The following is a 17,270-nucleotide window of genomic DNA, read 5'->3' as shown; positions in this document are numbered from 1 at the left end:
TTGGCATCCCCCCTGATTACGTGCCACAGATTTCCAAGCCGTTCTTTGGTTTGATGGTGGGTTTTCCTTCCCTTACCAGAAACGTGTTCAAAGGACAACAGTGCAGTTTTGAGGATGTTTTGGTAGTTCAGCTTGGGAATCCAAGTTCAGCTAGTTGAAAATATGAATATCGGGGTGCCTGGCTGGCTCAGCCAGTGGAGCCTGGGACTCTTGGTCTTGGAGTCACGAGTTTGAGCCCCTCGTTGGGTGTAGGGATTACTTAAAAATAAATAAATGTAAAAAAAAAAACAACTTGAAAATGTGAATATCAAATGGATCAGGCTCTTGAGGATTGCTGTTTTCCAGCAAACCTCCCCCGCCAGCCCCTGGGAATAGGCTTCGCACACCTCCCTCCACACCATCCTGTGTACAGAAGAAGTGCAGATGGCTCTGTGGTGTTTTGGTCCGAGTACAGGGTTTGCAGAAACTCTTATTTTGAAAGGGAGATGGGAGCCCAGCATGAAGGAAACGCAGAACAATTTCTTCCTTAGCTGCACCTGCATGGCCAGGGCCTAATGAGTTTGGGTTGATGGAACCCAGACCTCAGGAAGGATTATAAATTCTCATTTGATTTGATTTGCTTCTCAAATACCTTAAACCAGCTGTGCCTGCCCAGCTGACCCAGGAGTCTGGCTGCTCTGGGGGGAAGGTCTGGAGAGGCACCCTCCTGTCCCACGGCAGCTCCTCTCCCCACCGCCGGCCGCTCCTGGGGTCTGCTCTGGGCAGGGTACACGTGTGTCTCCCCCCCCCCCCCCACCATGCCCCATGATTGCTAGCCTCTGTGTCCTCGAATTCTCAGAAAGCCCCGTAACTAGAGGCCCCTTCACATTTCCATTTTATAGAGGGGGGACGCTAAGGCTCCCGGAGCTGGGTTAACTTGTCCTGAGTCCCTGCTGGCGATTGGCAGAGCCTGTGTTCCAACCCAGGCCATCAGGCCCCATGGCCCACCTGAGCCCCAGCTTTCTACTGCTTCTTGAGCTGAGTGAGGCAAGGGTCCTGTGGGGGAAGTTTCTGGAGACTCTGCACTAAGATACTTGAGACTCTGCCAAGTGCCAGGCAAGTGGGTACAGCAGATGGAACAGTGGAGAACAACAAAGTAGTGACCGCTAACATCGTTCAGGACCTCCCTGTGTGCCGGCACGCCACAGACCGCCTCTGTGCGATCGGTTCTCAAAGTGGGGTCCCCAGACTCTCGGCATCTCCTGAGAATGTGTTAGAAATGCCAGTCCTTAGGCTCCACCCCAGACCCCCTGAATTAAAAATGCTGGGAGTCAGCCCAGTGGTCTCGTGTTAACGAGCTCCCAGGTGATTCTGAAGCACGCCGGGCTGTGCGAATCCCTGGTCTGTTTTAATCCAACAACAGCCCGATGGAGTAAGTATTCTCATCCTCCCATCTTACAGATGAGAAGTAACTCGCTAAGCCCCCGGTGGCCGCGGAGCGGGGACTCACACCCCGGCCTCGCTCCATGGTTGAAACCTGCTTTGTTCTGTGCCCTTGCTCAGTTTGTGTGCTCTTGGGGTTAAAATCTAGAAGTGAAGACAGGTCATAGACAGGTCAGCAGACCAATCAATACAGTAATCAGAGCAGTTAAGTTCTAGGAGGGAAACGGAACGGGCTAGTGGGGAGGGGACGTTAAGGGACGGTGGCTTTGTCGGGCTGTGACCGTCAGGTTGAGCCCAGCTCCGCAAGAGGGAAGGGGCTACGGTGCCCAGCTGGACCCGGAGTAGAGCCCCAGCCCCGTGTTCCTGAACTTGGTGTGTCTGATGATTATCCAGTGCGTGATGTCACTCACCAAATGACAGGTTCCCGGTGGTCCTGTGACCAGAGCAGGGGGCCATCATGCCTGTTTACAGACAGAACCGAGAGCCGCAGAGCCACCAGCTTCCATCCCAGGCCTCACACACAGCTCCAGGATTAAATTCTCCCTGCTTCCGTGGCATTTCTCACAATGGGGATGTCTTTGGAGGGGGGGGGACCCTCCCCTTGTGCCTCTGAGAACGTGTATTCAGACCCTGGTTTGCAGTAAGCTCTCCCTGTCATCATGTTGCTCTAAGAAGCCAGCACACTGATACTACTGAGCGTTGCTCTAAGTTCCGATAGAACTTTCTGCCGTGATGGACAGGTTCTGTATCTGTGCTGTCCAATACGGGAGCACTAGCTTCACGTGGCCGTTTAGATTCTGATTAATCACACCAGAATAAATGTAAACGTTCACTTCCTAGCCACACCAGCCACGTCCCAAGTGCTCAGTAGACATGTGTGGTTCGTGGCTGTCATACCAGAAGCACAGATGTAGAATCCAGGTTTGGAGGTATTAGGCTGAACCATCGATAGGTCAAAATGGGTAGAATTTGGCGACTTTTAGGGTGCAACCTAATAGAAGTGCAGGGAATGGGCAAGACCAATTAAACCCATCCCTTTGTTAGAGGGAAGAACTGAGGCCCTGTGAACCTGGGGCCCCACCCCCCTCGCTCAGAGCCCAGATGGGGCCAAAACCCAGGTTCCCAGACTCTCTGTCTCTTTTTTTAAAGATTTTATTTATTTATTTGACAGAGAGAGACACAGCAAGAGAAGGAACCCAAGCAGGGGGAGTGGGAGAGGGAGAAGCAGGCTTCCTGCCGAGCAGGGAGCCCGATGTGGGGCTTGATCCCAGGACCCTGGGACCATGACCCGAGCCGAAGGCAGATGCCCAACGACTGAGCCACCCAGGCACCCCTCCCAGACTCTCTTGAGGTTTGTTCATCTGTTCGCTCAGGGATTCTCAACTTGGCATGATTGACAGCTGGAGCTGGACCATTCCCTGGGGGAGGGGGGCTGTCCTGTGCTTTGCAGGATGTTTAGCAATGTCCCCGGCCTCCACCCACTAGACGCCAGTAGCACACACCCCCTAAGTTGTGGCAAACAAAAATGAATCCAGGCATTGCCCAATATCCCTTGGTGGGGTTGTTGGGAAAGGTCAAAATCACCCCTGGTTGAGAATTACTAGTTGAGCTGAAAATAGTAGCTAGTTTCCATTCTTTTCCCTCCTTTGCAGCTGGCCGGGGATGGCATCGGGACCCAGGGATCCCTGGGGGCTGGGTTCCTCCCTGCACGGAGATGGGGCGCCCATGAATGAGGGATGGCTGCCCTCGGCTGATGGCAGAGAGATCGACATATGCTTACAGCCCATGTTTCTTTCCAGCTCTACCAGCGTCTGGGTCTCTTTAGGCAAACAACTGGCTTCAGCCCTAGAGATAATTAAACCCATCTTTTTTCCCTCTCTCCGCCCCATCCCCTAAAACCTTTGGTCCATTCAATTCACAATGATAACATTGTTCGAGCAATACCGCGCACATGTTGACACTGAAGTGTTTAATCTTGCGGTACAGTAATTCCCCTGCCCCACCCCCACCCCACATCTGTGCCGCGGCACCGATGACAAATGCCTGGCCTGCCCAGCGGCCTGGCCTCCGCGCCTGCGTCTCTGGGCATCTAACAAGGAGGCAGTGTCTCCGAAGACCCTCTCGGAGCGCCCGGCGCTGGGACTCCAGGTGGTCTTGTTGGCAGCCCAAGTATTTGGTGGAAAGTTCGAGAGTTGAAGCAGCAGTCCAGGGGCAGGGAGACAATGCTGCTCGTGTGCCCTCCGCCAGACAGGGCCCTGCCCCCCACCCCGATGTTGGGGGCTAGGGAGGGAGGATGGGGAGACAGATTAATGCTATGCCGTCTTCAAGCTGTCACCCTCTTTCCAGGGCGACTCTGGCCTTGGGCCGGAGCAAAACTTGCAAAGCAAAGGGGGACCTGAGTCGGATACAGTCTTTGCTCTCTGAGTGCAGCTTTTAAGGAGATTACTGTTGCGTTCACATGTGTGCTAAGAGCTTGCGATACTCTGGGGTTGTCCTTATTTGATTATCTCCATGGCTGTGAAGTCGGCGGTGGTGTCCAGTGTCAGGGAGAGAGTCGGCATGGCCGAGTGGTGAAGATCGTGTGGGTATTCAGGCCAGCCGTGTGGCCATGGGGAAGTGACTTTGCATCTCTGAGCCTCAGTGTCTCCATCTGTAAAATGGACACAATTCACGTGCCTACCTGTGAGTAGGATTTTTATAAGGATTCGGTGAGATGTTGTGTGTGACACGTGATGAGACGTCCAGGACAGTGGGAGGGCCTTTATAATCGTGACTGTCCCCCTCACCCCCATTCGGGTGGCTACTCTCAAAACAAAACCAAACATCAGAAAATAACAAGTCAACTTTTGCTGGTGAGGATGTGGAGAAATTGGAGCCCTTGTGTACTGTTGGGAGGGCTGTAAAATGGTACAGCCTCTGTGGAAAACAGAATGACATTTCCTCAACAAATTAAAAATAGAATTACCATATGGTTCAGCAATTCCACTTCTAGATACAGACCCAGAAAAATTGAAAGCAGGGCTTCAAGGAGATATTGGCCTCTCCATGTTCATAGGAGCATTATTTACAGTAACCAAAAGGTAGAAACAACCTGAGTGTCCATCGACAGATTAACAGATAAACGAAACATGGTCTATACACACAATGGAATACCATTCAGCCTTGAAAAGGAAGGGAATCCTGACACAAACTCCCGTGTGGATGAACCTGGAGGACACGATGCTCAGTGAAATAAGCCAGACACAAAAAGACCAGTACTGTAAGATTCCTCTGGTAGGAGGTCCCTAGAGGAGTTGAATTCACAGAGACAGAAAATAGAATTGGGGGTGCCAGGGGCTGGGGGTGGAGAATGGGGGGCTTGCTTAATGCGTCTTTCAGTCTTGCAAGATTAAAAAGAGTTCTGGATATTGGTTGCACCACACTGTGAATGTATTTAACATGACTGAACTACAAAAATGGTTAAGATGGTAAATCTTATGTATATTGTACTACAATTAAGAATCAAATTGAAAAAACAGTAGCCATTAGCCAGCTCAGGGGTCAGGCAGGTGACAGAGCTGCAATCTTTTTTTTTTTTTTTTAAGATTTTATTTATTTATTTGTCAGAGAGAGAGAGCGTGCACAAGCAGGGGGAATGGCAGGCAGAGGGAGAAGCAGGCCCCCTGCTGAGCAGGGAGCCCGATGCGGGGCTCGATCCCAGGACTCTGGGATCTCATGACCTGAGCTGAAGGCAGATGCTTAGCCGACTGAGCCACCCAGGTGCCCCCAGAGCTGCAATCTGACTGGGCTTTTATCTGTCTTTGTCCCACCACATGTTGACGGAGGGCTCTCACTCCTTGCTGGGGCGGTCAAGAAGCGCTTGCTGAATGAGCACACTGGGGTGTGAGGACACGCAGAGATATTTTCTTGGGAGCATGTATCATTTTAGACTTTTATGTGATATTCCTTTTCTATGGGTTTAGGACAGTGTCCTCTCTTCTGTGACAGCTGTGCTGCAGAGTATGTCAACGCTCATGTTCCCAAGAGAACATTTTCCTGTTAGAGTAGTTGGGTACGTCTGGTCCATTTTCCAGAGCTCCCAATTTATGGCGTGCCTCTGGTGGCTTTTTCAAGCTCCTTCATCTCGCCATGTAAATCTTTGAACGAATGAAGAGCCATCATCAAGGTTCACATCCCCGAAGCTGCGGGGCCACCATAAATTGCCTTCCGACAGCTGCCTTGGTCACAGTCAGCTCCAGTGAATTCTGGCATGTGCCAGAACCTTCTGGATGAATCGCATCCCCGTAGGAAAGAAAGGAAGGCTGCGTTGGAAGTTTTGGAGTTAAATCCGGATGGAGGTAGGTTCTGGGACACGGGATCTTAAGCAGTCAAGGGTCCTTGAAAGCTCAGTTCTAGCTTCTGGTTATATTGTGGACTTTGGCTGGTTCTCTTGGTTCCCAGAGCCTCATCCTCATGAAAGAAGTTCATAACTGGAGGTCTTTGGAACCAGTCTGTTTCCTCTCCCTCTTCTCTGGGGCTGGTGGACCTCCATCCTTCCTCAAGACTGCATTCAACATCTTTCCCGTGAAGAACTTCCTCATACCTAAACAAATGCATTGGGGTCTACTGAAATAAATTAAAATGAACTGTTCCTTTAGGGACTGTGTCTCCTTTGGCCCCATTCCCTGTTACCCCCAAATTCTTGATGTGGAAACAGTCAGATGCATATACTAAAGATGAGCATGCTCCTGCCCTCTGACCAGCAGTCCTGCTTCAAAGTGTTTACCCAATAGAAATGTGTTCACCAAAAGGCATGTACAAGGATGTTCCTCATAGCACAGTTTGTAACTATCTGGAACTGGTAACCATCCAAAGGCCCATCAAATAATAGACTGTGGCCAATTCCTGCAACAGGGTTCCATACAGTAGTAGAAATGAATGATCCACCACCACACGCAACCACAGGGACGCAGACACAGAAGGGTAAGCATCCAGCAGGTGGACTGAGTCTGTGGTGCCAGGTGTTGGGATGGTGGTCACCTTTGGGGAGGAGGGGCTGGTGTTCAGGAGGGGCCCTGTGGAGACATCTTTGGTCCGAGGAATGAATGTACTATTTCCCGCTCTGGGTGTATTTGTGTTGAGAAAGTTAATCGAGCTTTGTCAACACTTAGCATCTGTATGCTTTACTGTATGCATGTTATTTAAAGACCAGAAGGAAATTACACGAGGCGTAATATATTCAATCCGATAGACTTATGGAGCCCTACTATGTGTCAGGCTGTGCTGGGCACTGGGGGTTCACGATGGGGTCAGTCAGGGCCCCTGCTCCTACAGAGCTAGATCAAGGGGTCATCTTGTATTTGGAAATTATCCAAGTCTAAAGAATGAAGCTTTCATGGCAAGTGGTCACTTGGAGATAACCATGATTATCTGGGCGTGTTTCCCCGCCCATCCATTCCCAGACGTGGAGTATTACTGGGCTCATGATTATTTTGTTCAGAACTGCTTTGGTTGCAAATAGTAGTTTGCAAACTATCAAGCTGCAAAAGCTGACTCCATTTAGTTTAAGGGGGACTTGTTTGGGGATTCTCCACATAACTCACGGTTGGAAGAATTGAAACCCCAGACTTCACGAAGGATGGGGATCACCAGACCAAAGGATCAAACCTGAAAGGCTTCCCTCCTCAAGGCTGATGTCTGCGCCCCCTGCCTGGCATCTACCTTATCACAGACCAGCTTCCTCTGCACAGCAGTGGCTCATGGCTGCCCACAGTGCCGACTTACACCTGTAGAATTCAAGGCAGAGAAGACAAACAGGGGCTCTTTCCCTCCAGGTTCCAGGGGAAAAAAAGACATCCCTGTTCGGCCCAGCTTGGGGTTTGTTCCCTCCCATCCCTCAACTCTGCCGAAAGGGGTCATGGGACAAGATGGCAGCTCCCCGGGGCTCACATGGCTTGACTGAGAGAGCCCCAATGAGGCTTTCCAAGAGAAAGAGATGGTACAGTCACGGCACCTTTTTGTGACATCACTGTGAGTGGTCGGTCCTGCAGCCACTTTGCCCACCCAGCGGGAGCAAAAGATAGATGATACCTTCTCTGTTTTCTCGCATTTGTAAGAATTTATTGTCTTCTGGGGTGTATTATTATGTATGGATGTAAGTATAAATATATTGGGGGGTCCATACCCCTCATTTTACAGGGTTAAATACAGTTCTACAAAGCATGGTTCTCAATACCTACGCTTAGGTACTGTTTAAATATGTGCTGCCCTTGGCAAGTCTATACGGCAAGTTCCATTCGGTTATCATAACCCCTTTGTTCAGAGGACACTAACTTAGTGAGAGGTATGTCTGTACTTTTTGTGTAATGTCAGTGGGAGGAGGAGCCCAGATGCTGAGAGGAGGCAGAAACCCTCTGGGGGATGCAGGGGAGCAGGCTTTACGTGGGGCAGAGGTCTCCCCTGGCGTGTCCGAGGGCCATGAGCGGGGACGCCCAGGTGGGTGGCTTCCGATTCCCACCTGCCTCTACCCTTTACGGACACCCTCGAGCCCAGAATGACCCCTTCCAGGACCAGCTTTGGGGTCATTATTCCAGGCTTTTGTAAAAGGACACTAGAGTCGGCTTTGGGGACAGTCACAGGGCTGGTTGCTGTCAGGATGGTGTTTTCTGGAATCCATTTTCTTTGGACTTATCTTTTGGTCTCGGGGATTTGGGCCCTTTTAATCTTTTGAAGATGAAAGTCTTCGTTAATGCCTATGAGCTCTCTTAGCCGGTGGGGTGCTGGAATGTTAAGGGCGGTGCAGAAAAAGCTGGATTCCTAGGGTCTGGGTTGCCTTTAGAAAGCTTCTCTTTATGGACAAAGGGAGATACCAACTCTAGACAGTTATTTAAAAACCCAAGTCTTGGGTAATCAGATATGGTAATATAGGAAAGAAGTATAAAGCTGTATTTTCTCCCTAAAAGTTCATGCTTCTATCTACTTTAGTGGTGACAGTTGAACCGCCTGGACCCCTGAGCTTGAAATGGTGTGGATTCCATGCCGTGGGGTGGCTTCTGTATAAAATGGATGCCTCGGTGAGATGAGATTTGGAATTTGGTTTGGACTTTGAATTATGAACTGCTTTTTTTAAAAATATGATTATCTGACTTTGATAAATTACAGAAGTATTTTTAGAACCCACGGTGATGTGGTTTCAGGAAGAGAAGAAGGCTGACGTGGTTCATACTGCTCATTGTCTTAAAATAATGAATGAAGGCGATGCACACAGAAAGCTGTCCCAGAGAGCCTGCAGATGTTTGCTAGAAATTTAGCTGGACACTCTGCATGTATCTTTTTAACAAAAGAAACCTTATAACCCTGGTATCTTAACTAACAGTTAAGATACATTTTATCTTATTCATTTAAGACGTTGTATATACACCTGCTGCAACAGATTTATTTTTGTGATTATGTATCAGGGTTTTCTTTCTTCACTGGGTGTGACTTCAGTGGTTACACCTGTGTTAATGTCCTGCTCCTTCAAACATTTCTCTAGTGTTTGGTCTGACTATGATATTTTTCAAATACAGTTGTCATAGCCAAACTATGCAAATACCTACCCGCGCATAAGGCTTCTGTGCTGATTGGAATTCTCCCGCCTCATTGTTTGAGAGGCCCCGTGACCATGGCAGACGTGAACTTACATTGCTGTAAGTGCCGACTCTGTACACAGAAAGGGCCATTATTATGATCCTGGGACGAGGGGAGGCATGCAGAGGTTAAGTAACTCGGTCAAGACCGCACAGCTGATAGGGACACAGGTTCAGACTGAGCGCACCTGGCTCCAGAAAGGGTAAAGGTCAAGGAGTGTGAGCTTTGGAGCCCAGCCACTCACTAAACTTGTGACCTTGGGCAAGTCACCTGCCTCCCTGAGCCTCAGGTTCCTCATCTGTGAAACGGGGATCAATCCCGCCTCACAGGTTCCATCAGATGATGACTGGAGAGTGCTCAGAGCAGGACCCAGCCCAGAGCAAGTGCTCCATGAACATGCCTTTTTGTAATTCTGGGTTCTTTAGCCCTCTTCGTTGTAAGCAGGGGGTTCTGCACCCCCATTCTCTGGGAGAGGACAGAGTCAGATGGTTGGAAACGGAGACTTTATTTGTGCAGCCTATCAGCACGCGGGGAAGGGGGGTGGCCTGTGGAATGCTCCCCTGTTCTTCCACAGCTCCAGGGGACTTCAGTGGGACTGTCTTTCAAGGAGTGGCCAGAGAGTTGGAGGGAAAGCTAGCAGGTCACAGTGAAAGGAGCCACAGGAAGGTGGGGTGTTCGAAGGCAGGAAGAACCAAGTGCTGCATGCTATTACCTGGAAGTCTGGCAAGATCATGGCCATTAAACAAACTTTCCATTTAGTTCTGAGATGGTCTTCAGTGACCTCAGGTCGGGTGGGGTGGCGGGGCTGGAGGACAGCTCGGGTGTGTTCACTGGGAGCTCACTCAGTGAGGGGGCCCAGGTGGGGGCTGAATGGGTGCATGCCCGGACTGCTCGCTGGGGTGGGCGGCCGCTCTCCAGGGGTGGCTGCCTTACCACTCTCAGCCAGTCCCAAGCAAAAAAGCCCTTGAGGGGCCCCGGACTGTGCCCATCTCCTTAATAGGACAGACTTGTGTTTCTCCGCTGTCCCTCCTGGCACACTCTGAAAAAGCTCCCAGGGCAATACTTGGGGAGAACAGCTCGGCAATAGGACTAAAGGTGAACACACACAATTCTACTTCTGCGCATGCCTCCCCACATTCACAAAGATACGGGGAACATGGGTACCAGAATGCACTGCTCCGAGAGCCCCAAACTGGAAATGACCCGAATGCCCATGAACTGCAGAATGGATATGTGAATCATGGTGAAATCCAAGCATGGAATACTATACAGCACCAAGGATGGATGAACATCCACAAGCACGTTGATGAACCACACAAACACTGTTGAATTAAAGAAGCCACATACAAAAGGACATGGACCGTATTATTTCCTGTTTATGATATTCTGAAACGAGCTAAACCAACCTGAGGCTTGAGAAGTTGGGGGAGAGGAAAGGGTTGCTGGCGACATTCTGTTTCTTGATCTGGGAGGAGGCCCCATGGGGAGGTTCACTGTGACGAGGCGCAGAACCTCACACAAGCAGTTTGTGTGCACACCATATGCATGCTGTCGCACAACGAGAAAGTTCTGATGACAAGCATAAGAACTGCCCTTGCAGAGCTATTGGCTCAGGCACTGAGATGCGTGGCTAAGATTTGGTGGGGCCTGGGTCTGAGGCCCAGCTCTTTGGCCCTGGGCAGGGCACTCGGCACCTCTTGGGTCTTAGGTGCATCCCCTACCAACGCGGCATTGGGCTCACCTCCTAGGGTGACCTGAAGGTTGAGTGAGCTAGAAGGATGACAGAGGCCTGGCCCTGGTGTTTCCACAGTGACCGGGGCAAGGCTTTTTGCTCTGCTCCCTCACTCTGAGGTCCCCTCCTGAGGTTCACTTCTTAGAGGCTGCCACAAAGACCCCTCCCCTACCTGCCTTCTGCATAAATCAAAGTGGGGGCCTGGTGACGCCCCCAGCAGCATTCTTTGTCCCCCAGCTCAGCCTTTCCCAGAGACTGGGTCAGAAGGCAAGTGCTCTGGGTGGGGGTCAAGGACAGAGCAAGTGAGGAGGACAGGTGCAATCTACAGGGACCACGGGGCGGTTTCTGGAGAAGTCATTCCTGTGGCCAGCTCTCCACGTGTGGCCCAAGATTCCAGCAGCTAAAGTTCAGAGGACACCTTCCTGAGATCTCTCCAGAGGCAGGGTCACTCCTGTGCCCAGCCAGAGTCCCCTGGCCTTGAGGACTTTACCTGCCCCCTCTGCCCAACAGGGACTAGCCTGATGAGTGGATAATTCATCAACACCCCTGCCCTCATCTTAGTATCTTTTAGAAGTATTATTAAGGTTTAAAACAGTTTTGTTTTTGTTTCTGTTTTTTTTTTTTTTAAGTGAAGGCCTGTAGGAAGGGCCTTTGGGCTGCCAGTGTTGGGAACCTTTTTCCTCAAAGGCGTTCATGCCCTGCCTGCAGCTGGGCAGCCCTGATCCAGCCTGAGAGCTTCTAGGGCTTAGGAAGCTGAAGCTGGAGGTGAAGCTGGGCATGTTTCTCCTCTATTTTCCCTGTGTCTCTGGTCACCCCCCTCCCCCAGGCAGGAAGCGGAGATGGGGCTGTTTCTCCCAGGAGAGGAAAGGTATCTGCAGATGCCTCACACTTGCCTGAACTTAGCCATTCTGCATCTTTCCAGCACTTGATGACTCCCAGCTTCATCCCCGTTCCACTTTGGATCAGAGGATGCATGATCCTTGGGAATCACAGGCCCACGCCCAGAAACACTCTTTTTGGGCTTACGTCCATTTCAACATTTATTTTCAATGAAATGGGCATAATCTCTTAGTCTCACTGCCAGTATAAAGGAGAAGACTTGAGGCCTTTGCCTTATTTTATCCAGAAGTCATTTTAAAAATCCTCATCCCCCAACCTTGCCATTCACCACTTTTTCTGCTTTTAGTCTAAGGCTGTGTTTGGAAACCCTGATGGCTGTTAGAAACATCTGGGGTGCTTTAAGAAGTATGGGTTTCTGGACCCCCTCTCCAAAGATACTGAGTTGGCTCAGGGAGGGGCAAGCACAGTGGGCACAGTGCCAGAGCCCCCCCCATGTGCCAGTCTCCCACCTCCATCTTCAGTGATTTCACGTCGGTAGCTCGAAATCTGCCAAAATGGAAGTTGGTAAACACAACAGATAAGGTTCCAGAGAGCCAGTTCCTAGGTATTTACCAGCTCACCGCTGGGACAGGGCGTCAGTGTTTTTTCAAAGCCCCCATGATGATTCCCACCTACAGCCAGGGCTGAGCACCGCTGGGCCTCAGGGACCTCATGACAGGCAGAGTGCGGTCTGTCTGTATTCATAATAGCTCACCGTTGTCGAGCCCTCCCAGCAGCCAAGCTGTTGATGTTCAGTTACTTAGCTCTCCCAACAGCCTGTGCAGGATTATTATCCTCATTTTTAGATGAGGAAATGGGGGTCCAGATAGATTACATGGTACCTTGTGCAGGCCCGCTAGTTGGTGGCTGACCCTGGATTTGAACCCGGGCCTGAGCGTCCATGACCCGGCGTCTGTCCAGGGCCTCTGGGATGGCTTGGTCAGTGCCCCAGTCTTCCCAGTGGGTTGATGCAGAGTCACTGCTCTCGTTCAAGGTGACCCCAGGGTCCGAGGCTGTGCGTCTGCAGGCTGCCGTGGGCCAGCGAGGAAGGGGCAGTCGAGCCCAGGGGTCTCTGGCCGTGGGCATGCTTGGGCTCTGCGCCAGGAGAGCGAAAGCCAGTAACTAATGAGAGGTTGGTGCGGGTGTGTGCTTTCTTCCCTCTCCAGTGGAGCACGACAAAGAGTTCTTCTACCCGCGCTACCACCATCGCGAGTTCCGGTTTGATCTTTCCAAGATCCCAGAAGGAGAAGCTGTGACCGCAGCCGAATTCCGGATCTACAAGGACTACATTCGGGAGCGCTTCGACAACGAGACGTTCCGGATCAGCGTTTACCAGGTGCTGCAGGAGCACTTGGGCAGGTGGGTGCTGGGGCTGGCGCCGGGCTGGGGGCTGTGCTGCCTTAGGCTGCAGAGGAGGAAGGGGGCGGTGGCTCGGGCTGGGGCCGGGGCCGGGGCCGGGGCCGGGGCCGGGGCTGGGGCCGGGGCCGGGCCGCTTCTGTCTGGGGCCACCAACCACCTGCCAGGCCCTACACTGCACCTCTTCTGTCAAGAAAGTCTGTGGTGTGGGTTGCTATTTCTTTAAACTCTCCCCATCAGCAAATTGAGTTAGGAAGAGGGGACGGCCAGGTGAGCCCGTGTGGGTACTTATGGGTGGTCTGGGTCAGGGGCACGGAGGGGATGGAGATAGGGAAGAGGAAGGAGCATCTTTTGAGGGGTCTACCTATCTCCCATTGCTCACCGTGAAACCCAGCACATGACATCAGGCAACCGGTGAAGGTGGCCATTTGTCATAAAACGGGATAAAAACCCCAACCCAGAAATAAACAGGCAGAGAGAGAACTCAGCCTTCTAAGGATCATGAGGTCGGGAACCCAGATCTTGTGCCGAAAGACTTGACTGTCTTGAGACCCTTCAGTTTCGAGGTCTCCTGAGAGGTCAGGAGACTCAGAGATGGGCCGGAGCTTCGAGCGAGCACATGGTGCCTTCCAGAGGTGACTGTGACCAACCCCAGTGGTGCTGCCCAGGGGCTGACTCGAGGGCTGGCTCAGGATGACTCTTGTCATGGCTGGATGCCATTCCTCAGTAACGAATGGTGGGAAGGTGCTCTGGGCGCCTCCTGATGGACAGTCTCAGCATTTGCAGCGGGAATGGGGACCCATTACCACCCTGGGGACAGAGGAGACGTCACCACCTCCTTCGCGAGCACCACCATGTCAGGGGTCGTCTTCTTAAAGACTAAGAAAACCAAGCCTCTCTTTCTGAGGGTTTCCACTGTTTTGCACTTGTTACCTGGTTTTGTATTCACGACAGCCCTGTGAGGCGGCCACTCCTCTGGGACATGGGGAGAGTCATGAGCTGAAAGCCAAAGGGTGTGTCATCTGCGTGCCACCACCCAGGGAGAAAAGTGGCCAAATTGGGACTTGAGCCCGGGCGTCCAAAAAGTATTTCTTTTGAAAAGAGATTTTTGCGAAGGTAAGACATGCTCACGTTGTCACATTCAAGAGAAAAGCAGCTACAGTGAACAGGAAGGCTCCCTCCCGGCTCTGAGCCCCGGTGCCCGTCCCGCAGGCAGCTTCCGCTTCCCGCTCCTTGAGGTTCTCCACCCTGATGGATTCTCCACGTTTCTGGGTTACAGGCGGGAGGCACATTATTTTTGTCGACAGCATTATTTCACACCGGTGCGAGTCTATCAGGTACAGCCCCGGAAGTAGAGTCCTGGGGTCAGAGGGTGCACGCGTCAGTAACTGATCGACTTTGCTGGACAGCTGTCCCTGGAGGTTATGTCAGTTGATACCAACAACCTAAGAGCAGGCCGGTTTCTCATGTGCTCACAACATCATCTCTGATCAGACGGTTTTGGTCTTTGTCGGTCTGATGGGCGACAAATGGTGTCTTAGTGCTGACTAAATTTGCATTTTAGAGCCCCCACTTGCATGCACAGCCCTACTCACCCTATACTACAGAGAGGCCCGCAGACCCTCCTGGAGGGGAGGGTACCGGGAAAAAGGGTGTGCCGTGGGGGAGGTGGCACGCAGTCTTGGCAATCACCTCCAAATCCTATGATGACCCACTGAACCCCAGCATTTGTGCCCCATCCCCCAGACCCAATTATAGGAAGAAGCATCGAGTTCATTTTGGGGGTGTGACACACATTTGCTCTGGGTTCTGACAGATCCCCCAGGACTCCTGAACAAAAACATATGTTTGACTTTTCTCCTGAAGGCTGATTAGTAGGAGGCGAGGCAGGTACCCAGAGGCAGCTCGTCAATAGCACTCCATCGGCCCACTTGTGCAAACGCCGAGCCCAGCTCCCTCCCCACCCCTCCTGGCAGGCTCCCCACACCTGCCTCAGGAGTCTCCGGCAAGAGGCTTCACCTCAGGAATGTGGCCGCCCCAAGTGGGTTTGGCTGAAAGAATGCAAGTGTTGGCTGGTGTCACCTGTTCGGTTCTTTCTCCGAGTTTCTGGAGTTCCCAGAATGCCTTTGCCCTCCCCGCCACTGCTGTGTCCCCGGGGTTTGGCTGGGATGCTGCCATTTTTCACGAGGGGTGTCGCCACCCACCGGGCCCTGAGACAGACAAGCCTGGTGTGACAGGCACAGGACCTCCTTTGTGAGGGTCAGAGGCCACTGCACTTAGAAAGAGACTTGTGAGCCCAGCCATGTGTTTATCCCACCCCCCTGAGTACCCACAGGCCAGGCGCTGGCTTTGGGACTGGACTACGGGACCAGGGGCCTCATCTGAAACAGTGGCTGAGGAGAGGACTGGTTTTCTGGGCTGCACTAACAAAGTCCCACGAGGTGCGTGGCTTAAAACAATAGAAATGTGCTCTCACATGGTTCTGGAGGCTGGAAGTCGGAAGTTAAGGTGTTGGCAGGGCAGTGCTGCCTCGGAAACCTTTGAAGGGTGGGGGTGGGGGTCCTTCCTGCTTCTTCCAGCTTCTGGGGGTGTCTGTCCATTGTCGGTGCTCTGGCTTCTAGCTACATCTGTCTGCCCACTCTCTGCTCTGTTGCCACGTGGCCCTGCATCTTCACGGGACCTTCTCCTGTGCACCTCTCTCCTCTTAGAAGGAAACCTAGGGGCCCTCCCTGCTCCAATATGACCTCATCTTACTTAACTAATGAAGTTAATCTGCAGAGACCTTCTTTCCAAATACGGTCACATTCACAGGTACCAGGGGTGGACCTCGAGCATATCTTTTCAGGGGATACGCTCCAACCCATATCAGGGGCTGAAGAAGAAGGGCAGGAAACCAGGAAGCAAGGAAACAGACGAGCTGGCCTCATGAAGCGATCGAGTGGTCATGGATGGCCATGGCCTTGTTGAGCTGGGCGTGTTTGAATGACAAGAAGGCTCTGGCAATGGGGCGTGGGCTGGAACAGAGCAAGTTGCAGGGGAACGGCAAAGGCCATGGTCCTAAGGCGGGGACAAGCACGGGTCGTAGGGAGGACAGAGGGATGTGATGATACCCAGACGGGGCGAGCCACTTGGTCCTTGCTTAATGGAACACGAGCCTTGGCCTCCCCAGCAGGCAGCCAGCAGCTGCTTGTCTTTCTGCCTGTGTCAGCCTGCTGGCATCGCGGGCACGTGTCCCGTCACGGTTTGAGGCTGCTCCCTCCTCGACCCTGTCTCCGTTCCGTGCGGTGGATCCGGAGGCCCTCGGGGAGGGAAGAAGGCCTGAGTCACTGTGGTTGGAAGCGGGATGGGCGGGACGGCTGTCTGCGGCTCTCTGGCAGGTGGCGAGGGTGGGCATCATAGGTTGCCCCCGGTGAGCAGCTTGGCCACAGGCCATCTCTGGGCCCGCGAGCCTTGCTTTGGCTTCCTGACTCTGGGGGCATTTGGCTTGCCGGGAGACCAGGTCCCTCGTTAGCAATGTCTGAGTCCTGCTGTGTGCCAGGCACTGGCGGAAGTAGCCAGACCCACGCCCCCGCCCTCCAGATGACATGGCAGGTGCAAAGTATGAAAGAGGCAGGGAATGGAGGGAGAGCAAGGGGCTGCTGTCGGTAGATGTCTAAATTTCCTTTCTGTCCCTGAAAGAAAGAGGTGAGACCTTCATTCTCCAGAACTTAAAAGGTTAAAAAAATTTTTAAATTATTTACATATTTTTTCTGGGTGGGTTGTTTTGTTTTTTAATCCAGAAGCAAAATGATTCTATTGTGTAATTCCTCAGGTGGGATAATCTGGCTAATTAGAGTGTGGATTCAAATCCCGACACTACATACCAGTGTGGCCTTGGGAAGCAGTGACCTGTGGAGCCTCAGGTTCCTCCTCTGTACAATGGGGATAATAATTGCATCTACCTCCCAGAGCTGTGCTGAGGATAAAGTGGGTTAACAGACTTCCTTAGAACATAGTAAGTGCTCAACCACCCCCACCACCACCATCAACACCATTAACACCATCACTGCCATCACCTACATCACCACCATCACCACCACCAACACCACCATGACCACCACCACCATGACCACCATCAACACCATTAACACCATCACTGCCATCACCTACATCACCACCATCACCATCACCACCACCAACACCACTAACACCATCACTGCCATCACCTCCATCACCACCATCACCATCACCACCACCAAACCACCATGACCACCACCACCATGACCACCATCAA

General features: G+C 52.0%; 1 protein-coding gene across 2 annotated transcripts in view; it reads left to right on the top strand.

The window, feature by feature from the left end:
* The window catches only part of BMP7 (bone morphogenetic protein 7), a 94,885-nt gene that overhangs the window by 19,458 nt on the left and 58,157 nt on the right, over nucleotides 1-17,270 (top strand). For both annotated transcript variants that reach the window (XM_044918630.1, XM_021677894.1), the window contains exon 2: nucleotides 12,808-13,000. In XM_044918630.1, coding sequence (XP_044774565.1) covers nucleotides 12,808-13,000 — 193 coding nt within the window. The remainder of the gene's footprint in view (nucleotides 1-12,807; nucleotides 13,001-17,270) is intronic.

This window comes from Neomonachus schauinslandi, chromosome 10, assembly GCF_002201575.2.
Source record: "Neomonachus schauinslandi chromosome 10, ASM220157v2, whole genome shotgun sequence".
In the NCBI taxonomy this organism is placed as follows: Eukaryota; Metazoa; Chordata; class Mammalia; order Carnivora; family Phocidae; genus Neomonachus; species Neomonachus schauinslandi.
Note: the sequence above shows the minus strand (reverse complement) of the source record. Positions and strands in the feature narration are given on the sequence as shown.